This window comes from Acomys russatus, chromosome 13, assembly GCF_903995435.1.
Source record: "Acomys russatus chromosome 13, mAcoRus1.1, whole genome shotgun sequence".
Lineage (NCBI taxonomy): Eukaryota > Metazoa > Chordata > Mammalia > Rodentia > Muridae > Acomys > Acomys russatus.
Genome location: NC_067149.1, coordinates 25,587,870 through 25,604,324, shown reverse-complemented (window position 1 = coordinate 25,604,324; position 16,455 = coordinate 25,587,870). Strand labels below are relative to the sequence as shown.

The 16,455-nt window shown below is 44.0% G+C and overlaps 1 protein-coding gene across 4 annotated transcripts in view; it reads left to right on the top strand.

The window, feature by feature from the left end:
• The window catches only part of Frmd4b (FERM domain containing 4B), a 313,962-nt gene extending 298,261 nt beyond the window's left edge, over positions 1-15,701 (top strand). For all 4 annotated transcript variants that reach the window (XM_051154965.1, XM_051154962.1, XM_051154963.1 and 1 more), the window contains 5 exons: positions 1,913-2,060; positions 4,378-4,497; positions 6,201-7,012; positions 10,044-10,176; positions 14,808-15,701. In XM_051154965.1, the coding sequence (XP_051010922.1) occupies positions 1,913-2,060; positions 4,378-4,497; positions 6,201-7,012; positions 10,044-10,176; positions 14,808-14,928 (1,334 nt within the window). In that variant the 3' untranslated portion in view covers positions 14,929-15,701. The remainder of the gene's footprint in view (positions 1-1,912; positions 2,061-4,377; positions 4,498-6,200; positions 7,013-10,043; positions 10,177-14,807) is intronic.
• Positions 15,702-16,455: the final 754 nt, after the last annotated feature.

Below are 16,455 nucleotides of genomic sequence, written 5' to 3'. Positions count from 1 at the left end.
TGCATACCTATTGTCCCAATACTAAGAAGGCAGAGGCAAGACAGACAGGAATTCAAGGCCTTCCTTTGCTACCTAAATAATTCTAACCACAAGGCCCTGTCTGACAAAGAGCAACAGCAACAATTTTTTTAAAAAATGGAATAAACTAACTTTATTTATACAAATAGTTGGGGAGAGAGGTCTACAGTTGTCATCTCTGCAGGCTAACATGTTAAAAACAGGTCCATAGCTTGAATAAGTCTGTCTGTAAGGGTGTTAAATTTCTATTTTTTTTTTTTTTTTTAACTTTCTAGTTTAAATAAAGGCTCAGAACTCTGTAAGCTACACAGTCCTCCATCTAGGGATTTTCAGTGTTGATGTTTTACCTATCTGGAATCCAGCATCAAACCAGGAAACTGTGTGCCCACTTTGCATACCACTGCTTTCTGGAGAATGGGGATTTTATTTTCCTTAGGAAGAAAGCACATTTTATGAGTTAGATTCCATGTCATTTTTGCCATTTCCTATAAGTAAGCAATATGTGTTACAGTGGCCAATATTAGCTCAGTGTTTCCTGCAGAGGGACTGAGCACTTCCTTGTAACTCTTTTTACGCAATCAGCTGATTGGCTATCTGTCTGATGTAAGTTGAAGAATTCCTGGAAGTCACTGCCCTGAGCCTGCTCCCCACATCCTCCACCCTCATGGGTTTTTCTCTGAGTCTGATGGTCAATAAAGTCAAATCTCACAACTTTGGGATCCTTCTGTGAGCTGCAGTCCAAAACACCTGCCACTAATTTTTTGAAAATGCACAGGTTGGTGGGAGGAACATTACCGCATCCCCGGCAACACAACCATTCCTCATAGGATGAGCCTATGGCCACAGAGGCCTAAGGTTTTTCTTTTTTCTTCCTTTCTTTCTTTTTTTCTTTTTCTTTCTTTTTTTTTTTTTTTTTTTTTTTTTGGTTTTTTTTTTTTGTTGTTGTTGTTTTTTGTTTGTTTTTGTTTTTGTTTTGTTTTTGACGACAGGGTTTCTCTGTGTAGCCTTGTCTGTACTGGACTTGCTTTGTAGACCAGGCTGGCCTCAAACTCACAAAGGTCCACCTGCCTCTGCTGGGATTACAGGCCTGTGCCGCCATGCACCCATCTGTGAGGCCTAAAGTCTTTAAAGGGAACAAACATCATCTGGAATATTTGGCCTTTTGCAAATTGGAGTTTCCTACCTCCCTCTCCTTTTTCCTTCTTTTCTTTTTAGACATGGTCTCATTATGTAACTCTGGCTATCCTGGACTTCACTATGTAGACCAGGCTAGCCTCAAGCTCACAGAAGCCCCACCACGTATGCTTCACAAGCGCTGGGCTTAAAGGTGTGCTCCATCACAGCTGGAACCTTGAAGATTTTCTTAAATAAAAGTTTATGGTTTGGGGGATTTTTTTTGGTTTTTTTTTTTTTAATCTTCTAAAAAATTTTTTTGTCTTTTTGAGATAGGGTTTCTCTCTGTAATAGCCCTGGCTATCCTGGACTTGCTTTGTAGATCAGGCTAGCCTTGAACTCACAGAGCTCCTCCTGCCTCTGCCTCTGCCTCCCAAGCGCTGGAATTACAGGCTACAGGTGTGTGCCACCATGCCCAGCTAACTAAAAATTTTTGAAAGTGATACCATCACCCATTGCACCTGAGTGACTTTCCTACTCAGAGTAGTCACTGTGAATTGAGAAGAATTGGTTCAGAACTCCGTACTTTTCCTTTTGCTCACTTGCCAATTATAAAACTTAGTTTTACAGAATGCATACGTCCCTACTGCATAACCCTACCATCAGTGTCTGGAGAAGAACCATTGTTCATTTTCTCTGCCCGTTGCCTCAGGAAAGGTTGGCAAGCTATTCATTTACTTATTTTCTCATCTGTATTCATTCCCTTTCCGACTCATTTTAGCCAATGACTCCTTCACTCTCGCTGGCCAGCGACCAAGTTCGGTGCCTCATTCTCCAAGAATTCTGCCCCCCAAGTCTCTGGGTATTGATCGAATCCACTTCAGAAAATCCTCCATCAACGAACAGTTTGTGGACACCAGGCAGTCCAGGTGAGTGGTTGTCATCTTACAGTTGACGCCTTGAAGCTAAGAAGTGTCTTCTCCTTGTTTGTTACTCATCCTTCCAGATGATGTTCTTTTAGGAAACTGAGGCAGGGAAACTGACCTCAGGATTTGTTGTTGACAGTGAATTGGAGTGGTTTTGGTTTTTTGGTTTGTTTGTTTGTTTGTTTTTGTGTGTTTGTTTCTTCCTTTGTTTTTGATCTTTTTCAAGACAGAGTTTCTCTGGGAGGCCCTGGGAGGCCTAGAACTCAGAGATGCTCCTGCCTCTGCCTCCTGAGCTCTGCAGCCACCACCTAGGTGAGTGAGAGTGTTCTTAAAAAGAGGGCTTTTGAGTAGGCCCTTAGGGCCGGGTGTGGCGGCACATGCCTTCAATCAGGAGGCAGAAGCAAGGTGCATTTCTGTGAATTCAAGGCCAGCCTGGTCTACAAAGCGAGTCTAGGACAAACAGGGTTGTTACACAAAGAAACCTTGTGTGTCGGGGTGGCCAGAGTGTGTGTAGGGGGGAGCCCTTAGCTCTTTGTACTAAAGTCTGTGATTTATATCCAGTCATAAGGACTTTAATGATGGAGGCTGGGTGTTAGACAGCTTTGGCAGTAAATAAAATACCTGAAATAAGCAACTTATAAAAAATAGCTTATTGCAAGCGTGGCATGGTGGTACATGCCTTTAATCCCAGCACTCAGGAGGCAGAGGCAGGTAGATCGCTGTGAGTTCGAGGCCAGCCTGGTCTACAAAGTAAGTCCGGGACAGCCAGGGTGACACAGAACCCCTGTTTCAAAAAGCAAACAAACAAAAATCAAAATGAAAAAGCTTGTTGCTTCAAGACATTTGAGGCCAGATTACCTGGCCACTTCCTTTTGGGTCTGTGGTTAGGAGAGCAACATGGCCATGGCTAGCGGTGCATCGTGGTGGGGGCGGGGCGGGGCATGTGGTAGAACTGAGGACTCACTTTTTGATAACTGAGAATCAGAGAGACAGGAAGTAGCTGATCCCAGTTTCTCCTTCTGGGGGGATGCCCCTCATGGCCTCCCTTCATCCCCCTTGCCTCACCTCCCAGGCTCCATCACTTTCTAGCAACCCCAACAGATCACAAGCCAAGATTTCACCCCATGAGCTTTTGGGAGAGTTTACAGTCAAATTTTGGCAGGCCAGGGATTTCATAGTTTAACTTTATAACCTTGACTCTAAAGAAATGGTCGACTTGTGGACTGTTCAAATAAATTATCATAAAGTAACATGGTATAATGATTATGGATTCATTAAAATGGCATTGTAGAGCCATAATCAGCAATGTGTGCCTGTAAGCATAGCATCAGAAAGCTGAAGAAGAATTACTCAAAGTTTGAGAGTAGCCGGAAGGTCAGCCCGGACTACCAAAAGAGATCCTGTCTTCAGTGCTAAAAATAAAATATAAATTAATTAACAACAAAATAAAAAGATAGTATAAACAAATATTAAGCAATATGAAAATGCTGTATGCAACTTTACTTTTTAAGTAAATATTAAACATACAAAGTAAGATCTCTTTTTGTTTAAAATGTAGATACCTGTAAGTATATCACTTAGGAAAAATATATGAAAAAAAATTTCATGCTGTGTGTGTGGTCTCACATTATGGATACCCAAATGTTTATTTTGTGCCTCTGAGCTATAATGCGCTTGGTTTACATTCACAGGAAGTAGACAGTTGTTCAGGGAGTTTCCTCCTGGGCACTGGGGAGCTGATGCCCAAATCTGTGTGTGTTAATTTTGTGCTTCCACACCAGTGTTATGACCTCCCCTTAGCTAGTTATGTTATTAGCATTCTGAGAAGTAGGGAAACATGATTTAAAGATGATGCATTTTAGTTGAGTTCCAGCCGATAACAGCCTGTGAGCCATACCGACTCTGCCACCATGAGTTAAGAAGTTAGAAGGACTGGTCAAAAGCAATATTGGGTGATGTCTGAAAACGGCATTAAGTTTTTGTTGGGATGTGGCAGCACCTACTCTCTTCCGCTGTGTGTGTGTGTCGAAGCCTCAAATAGTTATTACTAGACTTGCTGGAAGAAGGGTCTGCCGAGCCTCACTCTAGTTGCTCTCAGTTTACCCTATTAAGCGTCCTTCTATTGGCTGCAAGCACGGCCTCACAGAGTCAGAGCACATGTGCTTCCACTAACAGCCACCCAGGACCTCTCAGGATGCTCACCTGGAGAGAGACGCCCCTTCATTCTTCTCCTGTCCATCCCTTCCCAGTACGTTTCATATCAATGTATAACAAGGAGCATTGGGAGGCTCATCATTTCTTCACTTCCTTTTAATTGCAGAGAAATGCTGTCCACCCACAGCAGCCCTTACAAAACCCTGGAGAGGCGGCCCCAGGGAGGACGGAGCATGCCCACCACGCCAGTCCTGACTCGGAATGCCTACAGCAGCAGCCACCTGGAGTAAGAGCTTCATTCCCACAGCTTTGGCTCCGTCAGTTTTGACTTGAGGGTTTGCCTGGCTTTTGTTGCATTTCTAAATCTTTTAAACAGACTTTATACAATGGTAGCCCTGACTCATTATAACCCATTTCCTGCTAACATATACTTACATTCTTTCTTTCTTTCCTTCTTTTTTTCTTTTTTTTTTGTTTGTTTGGTTGGTTGGTTGGTTGGTTGGTTTTTTGAGACAGGGTTTCTCTGTGTAGCTTTGCCTGTCCTGGAACTCTCTTAGACCAAGTTGGCCTCGAATTCACAGAGATCCTCCTGCGTCTGCCTCCCCAGTGCTAGGATTAAAGGCGTGCGCCAACCACACCTGGCTTCTAATTTACAATTTCTAATTTGTCAACAAAGACCATGTACTTGATTCCTCCAGGTATACACTGGATTTTTAGTACTTTAATTCCACCAATTAGATATTACCATTCACCATTCATTGGCAAGGACGATAATAATTGCAGTGATGTTTTTGCGGAGCTCTGTGTTAATCGTTTTATCTTCTTTTATTTTTTACAACGATGATTATTTAGCAACACCGTTTCCTATAGTCCAGGTTGGCCTTGAACTCACTGTGCAGCCAAGAATGACCGGGAACTCCTCATCCTCCTGCCTCCACCACCTCAGTGCTGGATTACAGAACTACACCACTACACCTAGATTATGTGGCGCCAAGGTGCAAACCCAGGGCTTTACACGTGCTCAGCAGGCACTCCCTACTGAGCCGTATCCTCAGCCCCCTTAATTCCTTATGCACGCTGTTTCAGTCAGTACCCACAGCAAGCCTGTTAGGAAGTACATGTTAGGTACCATGCTCATCACATGTTGCAAACACAGAAGAAAAACTGAGAGAGGTTAAATATCTTGTCCTAACTCCTACAGCTGGTGACTAGACAGCCATACCACGGAGTCTCAGATACATGGCTCCTCACCGGTGTCTCTGACTTAGACCCAGGCTCCGCTCCACTTTGCCTCTCTTTCTACTCTTATATAAGCTAGTGCTATGTGAGGACAGAGGGGCCTCCAACAGCCCTTTGGAGGGCATCTTCCAGCTTTAATGCAGGCTGCGTATTACCGTAGGTATCCTCCCTAGCCTCAAGAAGGGATTTGACTTGCACAGTAACAGAACTGAGTCTTCCCTTATTTTAACTGTGATAAGAAGCATGTATGTGAGCCAGTGCATGAAGCGAACAGACAGACTCTGCTGTGTAGTCAAACTTGGAAACCGGCAAAGTCCTAGTAAATTTAGAACTTAAAAATCCATTCAACATGTCCTTTGCTCTGCGTGGCGTGTGTCCCTGTATGTGCACATTGTGTGGGTACCCGTGTACATGACTGTACGCGTATGTGGAGACCGGAAGTCAACATGGGGGTACCTTCTCCAATCAGCTTTCCATCTTAATTTTTGAGATAAGGTCTCCCATTGATCCTGGAGCTCACAAATTTGGCTAGACTGGCTGGCCAACAAGCCTGTCACCACGACCCTGGTGTTGAGATTGCAGGCACTATGCCTGGCGTTTTAACAGGGGGCTCTGCTGTACCGAGCTCAAGTTTCCATGCTCACATAGCAAACATCCTGCTATGGAGCCGTCCCTCCTGCCCTCAGCCTAGTGTTCTTTTCTTCCCCCTTGGGCCCGCTACTGTACTCACCTCCCCGTCTCTCCTTTCAGACCGGACTCTTCATCTCAGCATTGCCGCCAGCGAAGCGGAAGCTTGGAGTCCCAGTCCCGCCTGCTCTCCGAGATGGACAGTGACAAGCCATTCTTCACCCTTTCCAAATCCCAAAGAAGCAGCAGCACCGAGGTCCTGGATGATGGGTCTTCGTACACCAGCCAGTCAAGCTCCGAGTATTACTGTGTGACCCCTGCTGCCGGCCCTTACTACACCACCCAGACTCTGGACACCCGTGCCCGGGGTAGGAGAAGGTCCAAGAAACACAACGTTTCTACTTCCAATTCAGGAAGCATGCCCAACCTGGCACAAAAGGATACTTTGAGGAACGGTATCTACTCAAAGGGTCAGGACCCACCCCCTTCAGGTTACTGTATCACCGGATATCCACCATATGCCGAGTGTGACCTGTATTATGGTGGCGGCTATGTCTACGAGAATGACACCGAGGGACAGTACAGTGTCAATCCTTCCTACCGATCCTCAGCTCACTATGGATATGACCGCCAGAGGGACTACAGCAGGTCTCTCCACGAAGACGAGGTGGACCGCGTGCCCCATAACCCTTATGCAACTCTACGGCTGCCAAGGAAGGCTGCCGTGAAATCTGAGCACATCACCAAAAACATCCACAAGGCCTTAGTTGCTGAGCACCTGCGTGGCTGGTACCAGAGGGCTTCTGGGCAAAAGGATCAGGGCCACAGCCCGCAGACTAGCTTTGACTCAGACAGGGGATCACAGAGGTGCCTGGGATTTGCTGGGCTGCCGGTGCCCTGTTCTCCAAGCAGTCGAGCATCTTCCTACTCTTCAGGTAAGATGACTGGGCAAGCACATCACCCATGGCACCACCATGTATCATACTCCCAACCTACCCAAAACCGCTCCTATCCAAGGCTTAGGAGGAGATTAGTCCCCAAGTGGTGGCCATTCAGTGGACCCACAGTAAGAGCTGCCAACTTGAACAGCGCTCTACAGCCTAAGAGTCTCGTGAAGCTGTTTGTAGAGTGGAGCCCAACACTTCCTGAGTTAGTTACCTCGTCTGTGTGCTGTCCTGTTGTTGGTGCTTTCATAAGCTTTGTGTTATCAGGGTGATATGGTGATAACCACACCGCTTAAGTATATTCTCATCGTTGGAGTTTGACACTTGTAAAGAATAAAGACATGTGTAAGGCTAGCAGAAGGCATTAAGGACCATGCATCCCTTCCCACTGGCTGAGATGTGATAAGTCTGAAGACTGAATATTCTTGTACCTGCCTGCATAAGGTTTACAGTAATTCTGATAGAAGCTAGTATTTAAGTATTGTTCTGCGTATTTTGCTTATCTTATCTCAGTATGTACTATATCCTACTGAATTGCTAATATAAGGAATTTGGGAGACTGAGGTCATAGTTCAGTGGTAGAAGGCTTGCTTGCCTGCGGTGCTTGGAAGCCTGCCTCCATGTCTACCACCATTATCAAAAACCCCAGGAATTTTTTGTAGGTAATTTTGATCATCAAAAGCATTCCCTTTCTAGCCCTTATATGGTGTTTGGCCACTCCCTCTGCTCCCATTTGCAGAGCACCTGCTGCACGCCCTAACCTGTTCTAAGGAATTTAAGTAGGAAAAAAACAAAAAACCAAAACAAACAAACAAAAAAGTAGGAGCTGAGGGCAGATCTGCCCACCACAATGAGAGCTCAGTCCTGAAGCAATGTCTGGCCAACGTGAGCTCAGGGTCTAGTCAGCAGCTGAAGGAATGTAAATGAAAATTAAATAAGCTTCAGATTTGAAGAAATGAATGAATATTTAAACTGCATAAAAATCTGGGTGTCCTGTGTTTTGCTGCCTCCCTTAAGCATGCATGGGAATTCCCAAGCCTGTGTTAACAGTCAGGGTGACTTGTACCTTTGTGATTCTTAAGTTTGCTGGCAAGAGACACTACCCTGGAGACTTCTGCTTGGGTTCCATTTCAGACCTGTTTCTAGGACTTTGGACTTCCGCTAGGATAATCCCACCGATGACCACACATAACACATGAAGAGGCCTCCATCGGTATTCCCTAGGGTTTATGGCTGTCATCGAGAGTTCAGGGGGAAGCATGAGAAGCTTTCACAGATAACACCGGACAGAGTTCTCCAAGAATAAAAGCAAACAGGGGTCTAGAAATTCCTCTGAATGGCTTTTGGTGCACAGGGCTGGGGGAAATGCCCAGGGGAAAACAGGTGTGGTTTAAAACCCTCCACTGTCTTGGCTGCTGGCTTTGTATCTAGGGCAAGGGTGAAAATGGAGTTAATACTTCCTGGTTCGGACCTGGTGTCAGTTCTGCTGACTGTACCTCCCAAAGCATTCCTCCTCACCCCAACACCCTCCCCCTTTGGTGTTTTAAGATAAAATCTTACAGTGTGTCCTGAGCTGGCCTCAAACTCACAAGGCCTCTCCCATGCCTGCCCTACCACACCTGGCTGAGAGCATCCTTTATAAAGAATTAGGTGGATGAGATCAAGACTCCCGGAAATCCCTTCTGGAATGTTCCTGCCCCTACTTTATAGCTTTAAGAGATGTACTTCTGCAGGCACGAATCTGTCACATGGAGAGCTACATTTCCTGTTTCTGATTAGTCAGATTTTGCACCACCTGATGAAGGCTTCGTGGTGACTCAGTTTCAGAAGTGGCAGTAGCCACCTCTTCTTGTCAGCTCTCTGTGCCGGGGTGCCCTTTTAATATGAGCAGCCGTGCTGTAGGGTGAGTCCTATAGTTAGATTTGCTATTATTCTTATTTTACAGTTAAGTGACTCTGGTTTAGAGAGTTTGAATGACCCTGCCAATCCCCTAGGCTGGCAGGTGACAATGTAGGGCTCTGTCCCACCTCCAACAGTCTGATCCCCAAGTGTTAGAACCCCCACTTACGGCTTAGGCTTAGAAACCTACCATGAGCATCCTACATCTGTTAGTGAAAAATCAAATGGCTTTACTACCACAGATGGATTTTGAAGTGGGTCTGTCTGTGGTGATTGTAGGTGGCTTGTGGGTATGGAAAGAGGTCAGTGGCCAGGAACAGAACATGGGCAACAGGAAGAGTCATGACCAGGGCTGTCTGTGTGAGACTTGGATATGCACAGGGCTGGAGAGCCACCTGTGCAACCCCGGGTGTAGGCTGGACTGGCTTTACAAAGAGGACAGCCGAAACCCAGTGACATGCCTTCAATCCGGCTCTGCTTCCAAATTATTCCCTTGTCCTCTCCTGGTCCCACCCTTCTGCAAAACTCATCCCTTCCTCCTTCTGCTAGCTTCTCCACCCCCCACCCCCCACCCCCTTCGCTCTTTATTCAACAACAGAAAACGTCCTGTCTTGCCAGCGGCCAGCCGGTGTTGCCCTTAGCAGTCAAGTCTCAACAAGTCACCTGGCTGAAGGCTTTTCCTCCACCAACCAACCTCTCCCTTTTCCTTCTGAGCTATGTAAAACTGTATGTAACTGGCCATGTGTTTCTTTCCCTTCCACTAACTCTGTTGACGACGACACTTAACCATGCTGTGTGTCTTTACTCTGTGCTAGGCTAAATATGTTACCTTTGGTCCTGGTGCTGCAATCACACAGAATACACTTATTTCATTAACAAAGCTGGAGTTTCAAAAGGATAAGCTGTTTGCCCAAGACACCCAGCCAGCTACTAAGCCAACAAACTGAATTAGGGGTCTGTCTCAGAGGTAGAATAGGGTCAGGGCTTGGACCCATCTCCAGCACCAGCAGATTCAAAACTAAACCCAGGCCTTTCATCTCTCAGCTCCACACACTGTGAAACAATGTGAACATACTTGGAATATTTAAACTAATGCTTTCTCTCTCCCTCCTCTTATTTCTAGTGTCTTCTACAAATGCTTCCGGGAACTGGAGGACGCAGTTAACCATGGGGCTATCTGAATACGAAAATCCAGTGCATTCTCCCTACACCAGCTACTGTGGCACCATCTACCATCCCTTGCCTTCTCCTAACAGGTGAGACGGTACTGACAAGACTCTAGGAGCCTGGCCCTCTTCGAAGGATGCACTGCTCCTACACTGCAGGCTCAGTGTGACAAGGTGCAACCTGGGATTTGGTAAACAAGAAAGAGCCTACGGGCTGAGCCCAACTGTCACCTCATTCAGTACATAGTGTTTCATTGGACACCATGCTCACTAGTCTACATGTTAGCTGCGTCCGTGCTCACACTCCGAGGGCAAAGCCCAGTGGCTTTGACAAATAGCACGTGGCCAGCAAAGCCAAAAATACAACTGGACTTTGAAAGTTTTCTGAGCTCCATGTAGCTCAGCCAAATTCAGCCCTGTCCTTACAGCTGCATGCATTAAGGTCTCTGTCTAAAGTCGGGCTTTTGCTTTTTCTTCTACTTTAAGGGTGTACGTAAAAGTGTCTTGTGAGTCATATCCATTTAAGTCTCTTCTGGAAAAGTGCAAGAAAAATATCTCTTCCCCCAGTAAAGCCCTTTGTACCAAAGTCCAGCCAACAGTTGGTCAGTTGGATTTCACCACCCGCTATCTTTTTTGTTTACCAAGGCATAGTGGACACAGCCAGCTGTCTTATCTGTCTTTGAAAGTGGTTTCCTGTAAACAGTAAAGGGAACACACAAGCAAGGCCAGTTACAGTGCAACTCTAAAGAAGCACAGTTCTTTACAGATGGACATCTGACTAACTCCCCTGGCATAGATGATAGGCAGGTGGATAGAGCAGATAGAATGCTATCGTATCATCTCGGGTCTATTAAAATGCATAAAATAGATTACAATAAAACCTAACAAGTGCCCTGCCCCCAATATCACAGAGATAGTATTGTGTGCTTTTCAGTATTTCTGCAGATGGAAGAATTAGCTTCATTCATTTCTCTTAACCCAGCTGTCCTCACCCACAGTGCAGTGAAGACAGGCATTTTGGGGGGGTTCTTTTTTTTTTTTTTTTTTTTTTTTTTTAATTTTGATGCTTAAGTCTCATTGCTGCTTTTGGTGAAGGAGACTTACAGAGAGACTTCTGCTTGTGAAATGTCTGTGCTAGTGACCTGGGCAGGTTAGCATCTCCCTGCAGAGGCAGTTGGTGTTCCAAGCTAGTTGGAAGTTTTCAGTCTCCCAGTCCTTGTTTTTCTTTTCCCACATTCCACTAGGGTTTTTCTTGGCTTGAAATATTAAGCCAATTGTCTCAGCTCAACAAAGGGTGTGCTCAAAATAGACGTTTGGCGAAACTGTACTTCATAGGACGTCAGCAGGCTAGGACGTGTACAAATAATGTTTAAAAATGGGTTCGCAATAGGAGCCAAAATGTGCAGCCCCAGGTTTGAGCTGAACGTTTTCAGCACAGCTCTCATCACTTTGGTGAGTATATTTGCAAATACTTTTTGTGTTTGAACAGTGTTTTTCTTTTTTCTGCTGATTAGTGCACAAGATAGTCCTAATGTTGTTAATGGCAGCTGCATTGAATCCAGGAACTTGCTAAACATCCTGAGAAGAAAACCCATTTTTACCAAGTCTGCTTATGTATTTCAGTCAGACCAAGATGGCTGAATAGAGAAGGCTGGTGTCAGAAGAGGCATAGACTGCAGGAAATTGGAAGCTATTTAAAGCTCCATTGTGGTGTGGGTGGGTGTATATTCACAGGCACTCATTGTGCAAAAAATACGGAAAATAATAAAGGAGTAAAAAAAATAACAATGGAGCCATAATCTCACCAGCCAGAGAGTGATACAAACATCTGATACATTTCACTGTTTTCCTGTCCATCCTAACACAAATAATGATATAGTTTTGCATTTTATATTATGTATGAAATTATACATCTCATTCTAAAAATTTAATATCATAAAAATACATTCCTATGTGGTTAAACTTTTTGTTCGTTAGTTTGGGTTTTGGTTTTTGTTTGTTTGGTTGGTTTTGGGTTTTTTTGTTTTTTGTTTTTGTTTTTTGTTTTTTGAGACAGGGTTTCTCTATGTAGCCTTGGCTGTCCTAGACTCACTTACTTTGTAGACCAGGCTGGCCTCGAACTCACAGCAATCCACCTGCCTCTGCCTCACGATAGTTTGGTTTTTTAAGGAAGGGTTTCTCTATATAACCTTGGCTGTCCTGGAACTCACCATGTAGACCAGGCTGGGCTCAAACTAAGAGATTCACCTGCCTCTGCCTCCCAAGTGCTGGGATTAAAGGTGTGTATCACCTTTTATGTGGCTATGGTTAAACTTTTTAAACCTTACATAAATGACTAATTACTCAATATATGATGCTTTATCTAAAAGCACCCTAGTTGTTGAATAATTTATGTCCCTTTTTATTAGTACTGATACTAATAATACACTGTGCAGTATGTTTGTTAGCATTCCAAACCACCTCCTCAGGATTCACCTCCAAAGTAGGGTTAATGCTTAAAACTGAAAAGTGTGGGGCTTTTGGGAAGGGGCTGCTTAATTGGTTTTGGTATGTGGATTTTTTGGGAGGGCGGGGTTGGCTTTTGTTTTTTCAAAACAAGGTTTCTCTGTGTAGCCCTGGCTGTCCTAGAACTCATTGTAGACCAGGCTGGCCTTGAATTTAAAGATCCACCTATCCCTCTGCCTCCCCAGGGCTGGGATTAAAGGTGTGTGCAACCTCCTAGGGAAAAGTGCATTTTTATGTTCCTGCTCTTCAAATGAATGGGCAACATTTATGCTACAGACATGATCGGAGCACATATTTCAATCTGTCTTATGTAAGATTGAAGAAAAAAAAGAAGAAGAAGAAACAAACTATGATACAGTCTGATCATTTTTATTTAATTCAATTTACTAACAAACCAAATACAACAATCACCATTCATAGAGCTTCAGAAATTTGCCTTAACACTGTATGATGCATTCTTATGGAAACATGTTTTTAAAGCTGCCATGATAGTTCATGCTTCTGAGTGGCTGAGGCAAACTCGAGGGCAACCTAGGATGCATAATTAGTTTAAAATCAGTCTGGGCTTTAAAGTGAGACCCTGTCTAAGAAAACAATGCAAGCGAGTCAACAAAAGGCACGATTTTTAAAATCAGAGACACAATACATACACATGTGAAAATGTTACAGTGAACCCTATTTTGTACAATTAACATATTATTTTTTGATAATAAAAGAGACAAACTAAGTTTAATGACATACAGGAAAAACTCTAGATTGTCCACACTAAAGTCTTAAAATGCTCAGCAACATATAAGTGTTTTGTTTTGTTTTGTTTTTGTTTTTCAAATAAGCAAGCTCTATGTTGTTTACAGAAAGCTAAGAGTTTTTATTGGCAACCTAATCCCTGGTACGGTTTGGTAAACTTGGTGTTGGTGAATTCCTCGAGGTCAACAGGCAGAAGTCTCTTGTGCTAGGAGTGTCTCAGAAGAGGCAAATCTGTGCTTTATGCCACAGTTTTCAGATGAACTTGTTTTCTTTCACTTTCTGTCTTCCTCTCCCTTTCCCTGTCTAACTCTCCCCATCACTAGGCACAGTGGAGGCCCTCTGTCGCAGCGGATGGCTGTGACAACAGCAGGGAGATCAGTCTTAAGCTCTGTCTTGCTCCGTGTAGCCAGCGGTAGTAAGTACAGTGCTCCGCTCCTCCTGTGCTCCTCTACAGCAGGGCTTTCGCCCTCCCTGGCTGCCGCGTGAGCTTGTGGACTCTGACTTTGCTTTGATATTTCCTGAAAGCACTAAAACTCCTGAATTTATTCTCCAGGCTCTCCTACCAAAGACTTTTTACTCAGCTTTACTAAGAGACTTTGGAATTGAAAACAGACATCTACTAACTAACTAACCTCCTTTTAACCTACTGTTAAAGATCTGGTTTGCTTAACGGAACCGTCTGTGTAATAAGCTATGCTTGTTTGAATATACCATCCAAATGTGACTGTTTCTATTTTGTTTTCTGCCTGTGTTCAGACCAAAGTACCTTAATGATGTCATTTCCTGGGCCGTTGACAATTTATATTTGGCCCATAAACCCTCAGGATATGATGTATATTCCAAAGTATCCCTACTAACTTTTAAGTATTTTTCTTGTCCCCGAGAAAAGCATGTAGTCTATTCTTTTAATTTGCAGTTGTCAAAAAGATGCCTTTTTAAAAAGTTAAAATATTATTCTTTAACAAATTAAGAAGTATGTGTCAACGATATTATTATTATTATTATTATTATTATTATTAAAACTAGCTACACTGTTTCAAAACAGTGAAAGGGACAACTGAGACAGGACTGTTAAATCATACACCAAACCAGGCAGTGTCCAATGGGGCAATAAACAGTGACCCGGAACACTTTCTGCTGCAAAGACTACATTTGTATTTCTTCCAGCAAACGCCTTTAAGTTAACAGGTAACTTAATACCCATTGTGCCCTAATCAATAGTAAATGAAAGTTAAACAAAGGTAGAACTCTCCTTAGAATTCACTGATTTTTTTTTTTTTTTTTTAATGTGCCTGCTAGACAATGTTCCATTGTGCTGTGAAGGGACTCTGCACTTTCTGACTCTTGTCATAGGTTCTGGAGTTTGTTTGGTTTTTTTCTTAACAGTGCTTCCCTCTAACCTGTTGGACTGTTTGTACAGAGAGAGTGAAGTAGATTCGGGTAGTAACTTTCATGGTTCCCTTTAACAGGCAGTACGCAGAGCCCACTCCGCTGGACGGTCCAGATGGAAACGAGTTGGAAGACAACCTGGAGAATAGTGAGCAGAGACTCTTTTGGCACGAAGACTCCAAGCCTGGAACATTAGTCTGAATGCAGTTGGACCTCCTGACCGAGCACTGCGCGTTCTCACACTAGTGTGCCTTGCAACTAGTCTGTCCGTCTTCTAGAAGGCTTTAGAAACTGAAGGCATCAAAGGGTGAAGAGAAGACTTAGGTGGTTTGAAAGTGAATCGCACCCTAAGCCGCACAAGACCCTGGATGAGGTCTGGTCTTCAAACCCTAGGCACTAACCCACCCTTAAGTCTGAGCCCGTTGTGGGACTCTTGTCAAGAGGACAGGCATGAAGCCTTGACCCACGGTGAGCTCTTATGAAGGGGGTAACAATTGTCAAAGACAAGCCTCAGACCTGGTGACACATTCAGGGAGTCTGTCCCATTGGAAAGGAGGACGAGAGATTTCAGAGCACAGTTTAGAACGCCGAGAGAGAGGGAACCCCGAAGCTCCTAAAGCGTGGCTCACCATCACAAGGTTTGAACTTGTGAGCGGACAGAGAACAGGCTGTTTCTACAAACAGATGAGGATGATTTAGACAGTATTGGAGACTTACTTGAAGAGAAGTTAGATTTTTCATGAAGTTCTGAGTGAGTGTACATGTCTTAGGATATTACAAAGTGATGGTTTTCATAGGCACCCTATTACGGAGTCTAGTCATGCTGATTGCTGTAGCATCCTGTACTGTAACTCAGTGGTAGCCAGCTAGAGGGAATGAAGGAGGTCGCAGCTGCTTGGAGACCATTTTCTTGAGGTACATAGCACCAAACCCTGCTGTGCTTCCCAGCAAACACCAAGGGCTCACACTGCAGCCTTCCCTACCTTCCCTGTCACTTGAAACCGTGGGCTGGACGTGGAGAGCCTGTGTCCACTCGAGTCTGAAACAGTGTTTCGAGATGATAACAGTCGGGACCCCAGAGGACAAAGCCAGCCCACATCGTAGATGAATCTTGTGCCTTAAAGTGGTGAAGAGCAGAAAGTTAAACCCACGTTCGATCGGAACTCCAGAAGTAAATCTGAGTCACAGAGTGACAAAACAAGATTGGCGGAAACGAGTTTTACTCCAAGCTGCAGGAGACTGAATTATGAGGACCAAACTACCTCATACCCCCCTGGAGGAACTCGGTTAGCTTAAGTATGTTGTTCGTAGGGTTTTGCTTGCTTTTAGAGCAGCCTTGATTTTTGTCTCTTTATTCGGCTTCAAATTCCCACAAAAGGTGCTCCCTTCCCCCTCCCTTTTATACACTTTTCTTGTTCATATTGTGAATAGAGGCATTTCTCAACAACTTTTCTGGAACATTTTTTCTAGTTGTATTCCAAAGCATGTAATATATACATAAAAATCGTTTGATAAAACTGGTCCTCTGTCATTTGTATCATTAGAAATGAAGTTCGGGGAAATTTTTTGGAAAAAAAAAGAATAACTTATTCCTTTTTGCATATTTGTATAGCCTTCTGGAATTGGAAATAGCCCTTTTGCATATACTTTCACTGTTTTGACTTTTTGAGACCTATTATTTTTTTTACATAGGTCAATAAACTGATGGCGTGCTACTGAGCATGTGTT